The sequence below is a fragment of the Phalaenopsis equestris genome, unplaced genomic scaffold, assembly GCF_001263595.1.
Source record: "Phalaenopsis equestris unplaced genomic scaffold, ASM126359v1 Scaffold235994, whole genome shotgun sequence".
NCBI lineage: Eukaryota > Viridiplantae > Streptophyta > Magnoliopsida > Asparagales > Orchidaceae > Phalaenopsis > Phalaenopsis equestris.
The window spans coordinates 124,209-134,585 of NW_018253841.1; the positions used below are offsets into that span (position 1 = coordinate 124,209).

Genomic DNA, 10,377 nt, shown 5'->3' on the forward strand with positions numbered 1-10,377 from the left:
AACAAAGAACAGAAACATGAACTAATAAAAAAACCAAAAGGGGCTAAAAATAAGGAAACTAGATAGTCTAGCACTGGACAACTAAAAAAAAAAAAAAAACACCGCAACACTACGAAAAGTAAGCGAAATAAGCTCCTCATATATTATGAAAACGAGCTAAGAACTTACCTGCAAGAAAATATTAAAATTTCATCTAAGAATTTGAATATAATCAAATAAAATATAATTTAAATAAAAAAAATAATTGAATTTTAATATATGACTAGAATACATCAAACCCAACCACCATAAAAAAAAAAAGTAAATTCAATAATTAATATAATTCATAAATCTTTTAAGATTATTGTGAATTAAATATCTATCAACATTTTCTTAGATTAAAACTCACAAGAACATGGTTGAAGTTAGTAATTTGTTATTATAGACCTAACAAAAACCAACTTAATTCTAAATTTTTCATAATTTGTTATTACAATGCAAAATTTACATGAATACCACACAAAATTGAGTTATTTACATATCTAACATCAACATTTTAATTATTTAGATTTATAACACTTTTGAGCCATAAATAAATTGGGGTGTAAACGATCTGAACACGGACGAACAGAGTTTGTGTTTGTATTCGGTTCGTTTGAAATTTAGTTTGTTTGAAATAAGCTTGTGTTCGAAATTGTTCGTGAAGTCACTCTTCGTGTTCGTTTCTTAACAAACGAGCCGCACACGAGCTGTTCGCGAACGACGAGTCAGTTTGACATCCCTAATATTAATATATATAAATAGTATTATATTAATTTATAACTTATATTTAATAAATATATAATATCTATATTAGTATATTACTAACATAGTATATCAATATATTATTATTATTAATTTTTGTTCGTGTTTGGTTAGTTAAACTAACTGAATGAAAAAAAATTATTCACGTTCGTCTCGTTCACTTATCGAAGTAATCGAACACGAACTCATTGAAGAACCGAACATTAAATCTTTGCGAACAACAAGCTTTTTTGACAGGCCTATATATATAATGTAAATATATAAGACTTTTGTGTTAATAAACTTTGGGCGGTTAATTAATTAAGTAAAACAAATCATTCAAATATGGGGCAGTATCAGAAAGAAGGAGAACAAAGTTAACTAATCTTTTTTGTTCGTTTAAATCACCTCTTTCTCTATCTATCTCTCTCTCTCTCTCTCCTCTTTCTCTTTCTCTCTCCTCGTTCTGTGTCACGTTCCGCTGATCTGCAGGGAAGAGCAGAGATCAAATAATTTGAATTCAGCAGAGGGAGATCGAGGTCGCATTCATTTTCCGCTATTTATTTGATTTGATCTCTCACTGCGTTGATTTCGCCTTCTGCGTTCAGATCACCGGCGCCACCGACAGGTGATTTCTCTCTCTCTCTCTCTATTAATTTCTCTCCAGATCTGTAAACTACGCCTGTTTCGCTGTAGTTAGATTTTGATTTTGATTTTGATTTTTTGCTGATTTGATTTAGCTGGTGGAGGGAGAGCAATGGCGGTGGAGGAGAACGAGGCTGGGGGCGCCGGCACTGCGGGAGAGCTTCTTGTTAGGGCAGAGCTGGAGATGAAGAAGGAGAGGGAGATGGGAGGAGAGATTGAGCACATTGCCTGCCGGGACGGGGACGACAATGATGGGAGCGGAACCGATGGTTCTTTTGTAATGGTGATGAATGGCGGTGATTTCGATGCCAGATCGGATTCGTCCGAGAAGGATTTTGACGTGGATGCCCGTGGTTGTGAAGGGGGCACAGGAGATCTGTCGGCTGCCAATTCAGGTTTTTATACTACTGTAGATTATGCGAGGGTTGAGGAGGGCGAGGGAGATAATGGCGTGGAGAGAGATGGGAATGAGGGTGAGGAGGCGCGAAAATTGGGTGAGTGTTTTTTGGTAGAGAGTGAAGGGAAGGGTGATGATGTGGGTGAGGGGGAAGATGATGCTCTTGATGGTGAGTTAGCTGAGAAAATTCTGCCTATGCGTGTAGAACTTGAAGAAGTTGTTGATGAATGTGCTAAAACAGATCGTGCGCAGAAAGAAGAGGGTGCAATAGATTTTAAAGCATCGACGAATGAAGAGGAGAATGAGAAAAAGGAAACGGTTGTTGTTGAGGTTCCAAATGATGAAAAGCACAATCAAGTAGAAGAGGGGAAGATAGCTGTTAAGGATTTTATCGATGAAAGAGATGGAGTTCTTGATGAATCGGATGCTAAAGATGAAGTCGTGGACATCAAAGATTTAAAAAGTGAAGAAAAGAATCAAATTGGAGAAGAGGTGATGATTGTTGAAGATTCAAAGATTGTAAAGGATGCAATTATTGAAGATTTGAATAATGAAGATGAAGCTATGGCTAACGAAGATTTGAAAAATGAAGATCAGAGTCAAGATGAAGAGGAAGTGGTGATTGTGACCGATTCAAAAATTGAAATGGAGCCGGTCATTAAATATTTGAATAAGGAAGATATCATGGGTACCGAAGAGGAAGTAACTGGAGGAACAGAGATTTCTTATGCACAGAGCGAAGTGGGAAGTGACAACAAAGGACTGCCTATTGGAGCTTCTTCAGCACAGTCATCTTCATCTGGACCTGTCTCTAGGAATGTTGAATCAGAATTACTGTTTAAAAAAATTGATCCTATTGATTCTGCTGGCACCGAGCTTGTGAACGAAGAATTTGAATCTGTTTCTGAAATTGATGAACTGAAGAAATCCAGTGAACATAAAAGGGGAGCTGTCGAGTCTTCTGTTGCTGAGATAAAGGAAGCTGATTCTGCTTCTGAAATTGAAGATAGAGGGGATATCGACAATGAGGTATCTGTGAAAATTGATTCTTCTGAGCTTTCTAAGGAGGAATTTAATTCTGTTTCTGAGATTGAAGATAGGAGGGATGACAATCTTGAAGAATGTAAGGATGTGGACTCTTCGGTAAGGGATGCTGATAACAAGGGAGTAGATTCAAACTTGGAAGTTGAAGAAAGCAAAACTATCATTGATGAAGGAATCAATAATGTTGAATCTGCAGAGGTGGAAATTAGCTCCGTTGTTGACGTTGAAGATAGGAGGGATGACATACATGAAGAATGTGATGATGTTGACTCTTCGGTCAGGACTGCTGCAGAGAAAAGGGTAGATTCTATCTCGGAAATTGAAGAAAGAGAGAGAACCATTAATGAAGAAATCAAGGATGTTGAATCTGAAATTACTGATCAAATGGATGATGAAGTTTATTCTACTTCTAAAGTTAGGGATATGGGCATAGCCTGTGATGATTCATCCAATTATATTAATTGGGAGAATGAAAAAAATTCAGATATTCAATTGGATGAAAATCTGCGAACCAAAACTATGCCAGCTGTTTATGAAGGGGAAGGTGGAGAATTAAACACATCTGTTGAAGAGGTAAGACAGCACATTGTCAATGAGTCTCTGCCAAATTCTGAAATTGAACAAAGAGAATATGATTCATCCGTAGAGTTAATTGATGAGCCCGTCAAGAAGAACGGTGGTTCAGCTCCTATTGAAGAAGAAGGCCAGGTTGTTGAGGCTTCATCTATTGGACAAAGCACAGAGCCTGCAAAGGAATCTATTAGTTCCCCTTGTCACGCGGAAGTTGAATATGATGAAGCTTTGTCCACCGGTTCAACGCCAGAGACTTCTAACAGGGAGTGGGTTTCAGCACCAGAAGCAGATGTGGACAAGAATGTTGAGATCTTATTCAGTGTTTCAAACCCTGAGCCTAGGAAAGACATGGATTTAGCTCCTATAGTAGAAGAAAAACGGGATTTAGATGCTTCATTCATTGATTCAAATGCTGAGCCTAGTAGGCTCTTAGCTTCAACTTCTGAATCAGGAGAAATCCAGCCTGCAGATGCTCCTTTCGTTGGTTCAATGCCAGAGCCACTTAAGGAGGACATAGGTACAGCCTCAAAATCAGAAGAAAACCGAAATGCTGAAGCTTTGGTAAATGAGGTTGAAAATGAAAAGAGTGAGCTGAATTCTGCCACTGAGTTAGCTGACGGGGTATCAAAACCTGTGAAAGCTCTTGAAGAGATAGAGGATAAAAGAAAGGACTTAAAAGCAGATGACCGGAGTGTTGAAAGTTCGAGGACTGAAACTGCTAATGTAAAGGGAGAACAAAAATCAGCCACTGAATCAACTGGAAATATGAAAATCTATGTTGAGAAGAATTTGGGGGCGACAAAGGAGCAACATAAGGAATTGAAGTCAGAAGAGAAACAGGATGCTGTGCACTTTCAACAACAGGAAGGCAATGCAGCCCCTTCAGCTCCAGATGTTGATGGAGAAAAAATTGAGATGCCTATTAAAAAGTATCGCTTAATCAAAGTGCCCAGATTAACTCAGAAAGTCATCAATGTCGAACATCAAGCAAAGATTACTGATGCTCAGGTGCAAGTTGATGAACATACTCGAAGACGAGATTCTCTAAAGGCTGAACTTGATAACATGAGGGTAAGTTTACTAAAAAGGTTCCTTTATAATCCTTCAAGTTTGATTTTCTATGGTTCTGTTTAAAGCAATTCAGTTCCATTGCCATTCAGAAAGTACTTTCAGACTACTTTCACAAAAGAGATTCTGCCAACGAAGACGAGAAAAAGGCTAAAGCTTTGGTTAATGCTAAACGTCTAGAGATGGATTCTGTCCAGAATGTGATTAGCAAAGGAAAGACTGCATCCTCGTTCTTGGAAATTATTTCTCAGGTACGACTTACAAACTTTTTCTATTCAAATAAACGGTGCATCTCTTTTGCAAATTATCGACCCAGAGTTTTTTTTTTTTTTGTTATGTACATAGATTCATGCTTTAGAGCACAAGATGCAACATGAAACAATCTCCTTAAAAGATGAGAAGAAATACTTGCAGGAGCTAAATCAACTTAAACATGAACGAGAACTTCACCTTTTTAGCAAGTGCTCCCAGTTAGAAATTGATGAGGCTCTAAAGCAGAAAGAAACAGCTGAATCAAGCTTGAGGGTATTTCTCATCTTTAATTATATTCGCTGATGTTTTTGTTCTGATTTTCTTACCAATGTACAAGGTTTTGATCTATTGTAGACTTTGAAAAAGGAGTTTGATACACTAAGAACTGCTCACTTGAAAGCGGAAGAATACTCAAAGGTTGTTAGCAAAAGCTATATCGATCAGTTTAATAGAATTAAAGAGCATGAACAGAAGTGGAAGGCTGCTAATGAACTTCGTCAAAATGCTTATAAAAGCTTGCATGGCCTTAAATCTGATAAGGTGTGTTACTATCATACTTTGATTTTTGTTTTGGCTCTATTTTCTTAAATTGATGGTTATTATTTTGTGACCATTTTTCAAAGGTTCATTCATTTTTTTCTTTTGCTTGTTTTATTCTATGGTTGTGATGCTCTCAGACTTCTACCGCTGACATATCTGCTAGCATATATACCCCACTCAAGATGCCTTTCAATTGATTTTCCTTCCGGCAAATTATTTCTCCCAAAAAAAGAAAAATAATAAAATAAAATAAAATAAAGCCAATCCGTAACTTTTCACTTCATAGCTTTAGATGCTTAAGTGTTTTAATGTTCCTATAAGCTCATATTGAAAAAGTTAGCAGTTATGTTGCTAATAGTAGGCTTATATATTTTTTTCTGTGTTGACAAAAATATCATTTAGAGTTCGGAGGCAGTTTTACAAAATCATCAAGACTAGGGGTTCAGAATATATGATATTGAAGAGAACTAGGCATCCATCAATGGGCCAAGCTTTCTTTATTGAAATTTGGGCTGGAAGATAAGTACACCGATGGGTGAAACTAGAATTGGCATTTTTTAATGGATATTGCTTTTAATTTTCGTGATGATTGGCTTCAAACTGTAGAGAAACCCGGAAGTTCTGCCCCTGTAGTTTCTCCAAACCTGTAGACTAGAATTATAACAAAAGTCCAGCAGGCTTGAAACTGAAGTTAACAAACCAAGTTAGCAAATCTACTTTTGTACGTAGAATGACTGAATCGCATCACTGTTGTTTGTATGACAATTTGTTTCATTATTTTGTAAATAATGGCATCATCTTGAATTTAGGATTAGATTTTCTACCTGGCTTCCCAATTAAAAGATGCTCGATTAGTTCCTAGAAGTTTTTTTCTTGAACAATTTAACCTGCCATATTATTTATCTAGCTATGACTACACTTCCCTTTTTGAATAGAAAATAACAGAAGTACTATACATTTAATGCCTTCTCTAGTTGCTTTATGCTTTTACTCGTGCATTTTTCAGCCTCCATTTCTTTATGCTTTTTCTTGAATGGATAATTGTTTAAAATTTTATGTTTATTTTGATATTTCAGAAAAAAATTATGCCTACTTAGTCTTTGTTAAATGATGGGAATTTTCTTGCATGATTCTAGTTTTTATTAAGTGTTTTAAGTGGTATTATTGTCAGTTTAATTTGTGTAGGCATTAGGCGTATATTGATTCCTCTACAGTAGCTACAGAGCTACTATTTGTTTCCTTCTTTACTCTTGGCCCTTGCTAAGAAGGAATGCTATTTTGACGCACGCACACACTCACACAAAATGACAGAGAGAGAAAGAGAGAGATAGAGATCATGTTTTATGACTGTTAAATTTAATTAGTAAACAAACAAAATCATTGAAGGAGTTGGTGTAGATCAAACATCTGGGGTTTTATGGCATACTGAACTGTGCCTGTCAGATATGTTTCTGTCAATTGGTATGAGACACAGCTACCTTGTTTTCCATTTTTAATTAAGCTTCTTGTTAAAATAGGTTATTTTCCTTCTTTAAATTTGAAAGACTCGTCCCTTCTTTCTGGTTTTGTTTCTAAAAAACCCTGTTCAATTTTGACAAAATGCAACACTGAATTTTCAACAAATTGCAAGTATCATTACTTTATCAATTATTATGCTTCGACTAAATATCCCAAAGATATGAGCATAGCATGTGTGAAATGCAATTTTTTTCTAGGTGCTCTTAAAATTTTAGGGCTTTTTTGGAATCAATTTTGTTTTTTATTTTTTATTTTTGTTTTTACAAAGTATTTGAAAAGCAAGTTTGTTTAGCACCATTTTTGCATGCTTATAACTTTAATTTTTTAACAAATTAATTTATTTTTAACAATACTGAAAACACCTAAAAAGTTTTTGTGAGTATTTTTAAAGGCATCATATTATAGATTAGTTTCATTTTAAGTAAAAACATAAACAAAACAAAGCAAAAATAAAAATAAGAAACAAACGTTAAATGTAATCCCAAACAGCGACTTAATATTTTATAAATTATGGTCTACTTGCTTGATGCTTTTTGCCATCAACAGTTCTGTCCGGGTTTGTTTTTTTTTTCACACCTAAATGCTTGCATGCTACATATGCAAGGTCTTAAACTCAGGACCGCTCGATTGAAAGATAAAGTTACCAACCATTAGGCTAAGATGGCTTGCATCTATCCTGTTTATATAGCTGCTTCTGATTGAAATAACTGTCAATTAGAAATTCAGTTCCAGTTCTCTATCCTTATCATGAGGATTTTTCAGAAATTTCTAACATCTAAGCAAATCAGGTTATAGCAGGATATACTAATCTCCTTATTTTTTAATCCCTTTAGTTTTTCTTAAAATAATATGCTATTAAAATTGATAACATTTCGATAATCTGCCTTCATGCTTAGTTTGAATAATTGGATCTTGTTAAAGGCATTCATATTTATAATGTTTGTGTCCTTACCATAATTTTCTTAACTTTACATACTCAAATGTGAAGTAGATCCATTCGAATCACCGTATATGAAAGCAGGTTATCTTTCTAAACATTGTTTTGCTGTATCAAAAAATATACACTTCATGCTTTTCTGACATGGCTTTTTTTCTTTTTATCTTCATGCTGGAAGAACTCTCGTATTAATTTTTCTTTTCTCACCAAGATTACCTAATATGTCACTTCTTTATACTTAATAGATGGAACACTACTGGAAGTACATGGATGACAGGCAGGCTGCAAAGAAGTATGCATCCTCAAGAGACATAGAGGCTCTAGAACGCCACTGCACTGAACAGGTGACTTAATTTCTCAGCTTAAATCACTTGGTGCCTGTTTGTGATAAATTTTGTTTTTTTTATTTTTATTTTTTTTTCTTTTGTATTTAATATTTTTAATGTTTTTGTTTCTAAAATCAAATAAACATATTTTTTAACACACTCAAAATGATTTTTAAATGTTGGGATCAATTATGTTTTTTTTTGTTTTTTTCTTTTTTTTTTTTAAATATGTTTGTTTGGTGTCTTTTTTACATGTTTTTATTTTTTGTTCCTGAAAGTAAATTAACATGTTTTGGAAAATACTCAAAACAACATTTAATTATTTTAAGCGTTCTTAAAAATAATCATATCTCAATCAAACATACCAAACATAATTTGTTTCAAATCAAAACGTAAACAAAACAAAATAAAAAAAAAAAAGGAAAAAAAAAGCAATCCAATTACTTTTTATTTTTTTGTTTTCTATTTTTATTTTTATTTTGTTTTGTTTATGTTTTGATTTGAAATAAAATATATTTGGTCCACTAAAATATGTTTAGTTGTTTTTAAAAACCAAAAAAATAAAAACACAGAGAAAGGCACTAAACAAACATATTTTCAAAAAGCAAAATAAAAAAATGAAAAACAGAAACCAAAAAACAAAAGGGATATCAAATATGCCTCAAGTGTTTTGGGTATTTTAAAAAACAAACATATCTTAATGACACATACGAAACTTGGTTTATCTCATATCAAAGCATATACAAAATAAAATAAAAATAAAAAGCAAAATTTTATCCCAATTGACCCCTTAATTAACAAGGCAAACTACTAACCTAATATTTCATCCAGGTTGAACGAATTATGCGGTTATGGAATGAAGATGATGACTTTCGAAAACAGTATGTTGAATCCAATGTCAGTAACATCCTAAGAAAATTTGGGACTTTAGATGGAAGGACTCCCGGTCCGAATGATCCGAAACCCTTACATCCCAGTCATTTTTCTCCTACAAGTAGGTCTCCTGCTCCTATCACTGTCCGCGAGGAACTACCTCTTCGCCCACATAAAGTTACCAAACCTGCACTTCCAACAAATCCAATGGCGAGATCAAAATTACCCTCCAAACCTACCATGAACAAAGTTGCCGCGGTGGATGCTCCTTCGGTTGAGGAAGTTGTAGAGGTGGAAGTGGAGAAAAAACTCACAAAAGAGGAAGAGGAGCAGGCCAGGTTAGCAGAGGAGCTGGCCAGAAAGGAAGAAGAGCTTAGAAAGATAAGGGAGGAATTAGAATTGAAAGAAAAGCTAAGAATGGAACAGAAGGCCAAGGCCAAGGAGGCCGAGGAAAGAAAAAGAAGAAAAGCTGAGAAGGCCCAAGCCAAAGCTGAATACAAGGCACAAAAAGATGCAGAACTAAGAGAACTAGTAAGTTAATCTAATTGCAAATGAAATTTTACATAAAACTCTGTTGAACAATTTTGAACTTTTTTTTTTTTTTTTGCAGAAGAGATCAAAGAAAGAGAAGAAGAAAGAGAGCTCATCAGAAAAAGCTGGAAGCGTGGAAGGAGACATTGCATCTGTTACTGAAACTGCTTCACAAGAAGCTTCAGAGGAACAGGAAAGCAACATTGTGGCAAGTTCAAAGAAATCTAGAAGGAGAACATCGGCGGCATTGAATAAGTACAGCAACAAAGTTCAACCAGTCCCCTTACATCTAAGGAACAGGGGGAAGAAGAAGATGTCAACGTGGATATGGACTTTGTGCGTCGCAGCTGCACTTATAGGTTTATTCTTTGCTGGAAATTATATATCCTTTTCTGTTAGCTGGCTAAATTTTGGCTTCTAAGCATACATGTTTGCATACTGGTATTTATATATAGTGATGAGGGGATCATAGATTACAGAAAGTGATAAGGGAGATTGTTTACTTACAAACTAAAGGCTTAATCATTCTTTTGAGAGGGTGTTTTTTTCTTTTCTTTTTTATATTGTTGATTCAGTTCAACAGAAGTTATCTTTATTTGATTCAGGTTGTTGGTAGACCTCATAATTTGGTTGAATAATATGGCTATAGGTACCTTTTGCTTCATAGATGGCTTGGTTCAATTTATATTGTGTTCTTGTATCAGTTGACAGGAAATTTTCTTGCCATTAAGGAACTGCTTGGGTTCATATTTGTTTTCTTTTTTTTTTTTTTTTATATTTTTTGTGATGTTGAAACTAAATAAATTTATTTTTTAAAACACTTGGAAAACTTTTATTTTTCTTTTTTTTTTTTAATTTTATATTTGGAAATTTATTTTTAAAAAGACTTAATAAATTGTTTATTTTATTGT

At 34.4% G+C, this 10,377-nt stretch overlaps 1 protein-coding gene across 1 annotated transcript; it reads left to right on the forward strand.

The window, feature by feature from the left end:
• The first annotated feature begins 1,152 nt into the window (after positions 1-1,152).
• On the forward strand, positions 1,153-10,128 carry LOC110039258 (titin homolog). Its single transcript, XM_020744260.1, has 8 exons — positions 1,153-1,390; positions 1,503-4,492; positions 4,582-4,740; positions 4,835-5,014; positions 5,096-5,281; positions 7,982-8,080; positions 8,894-9,466; positions 9,546-10,128. Exons 2-8 carry the CDS (start codon positions 1,520-1,522, stop codon positions 9,885-9,887), a joined length of 4,512 nt encoding a protein of 1,503 aa, XP_020599919.1. The 5' UTR covers positions 1,153-1,390; positions 1,503-1,519; the 3' UTR covers positions 9,888-10,128.
• Positions 10,129-10,377: the final 249 nt, after the last annotated feature.

Bases quoted from the DNA above. Each gene is read 5' to 3' on its own strand.
- LOC110039258 (XM_020744260.1), top strand. From the start codon at position 1,520: ATGGCGGTGGAGGAGAACGAGGCTGGGGGCGCCGGCACTGCGGGAGAG. The intron at 5,015-5,095 runs GTATTTCTCATC...GATCTATTGTAG, and splicing joins CAGCTGAATCAAGCTTGAGG to ACTTTGAAAAAGGAGTTTGA. The intron at 8,081-8,893 runs GTGACTTAATTT...TATTTCATCCAG, and splicing joins AACGCCACTGCACTGAACAG to GTTGAACGAATTATGCGGTT.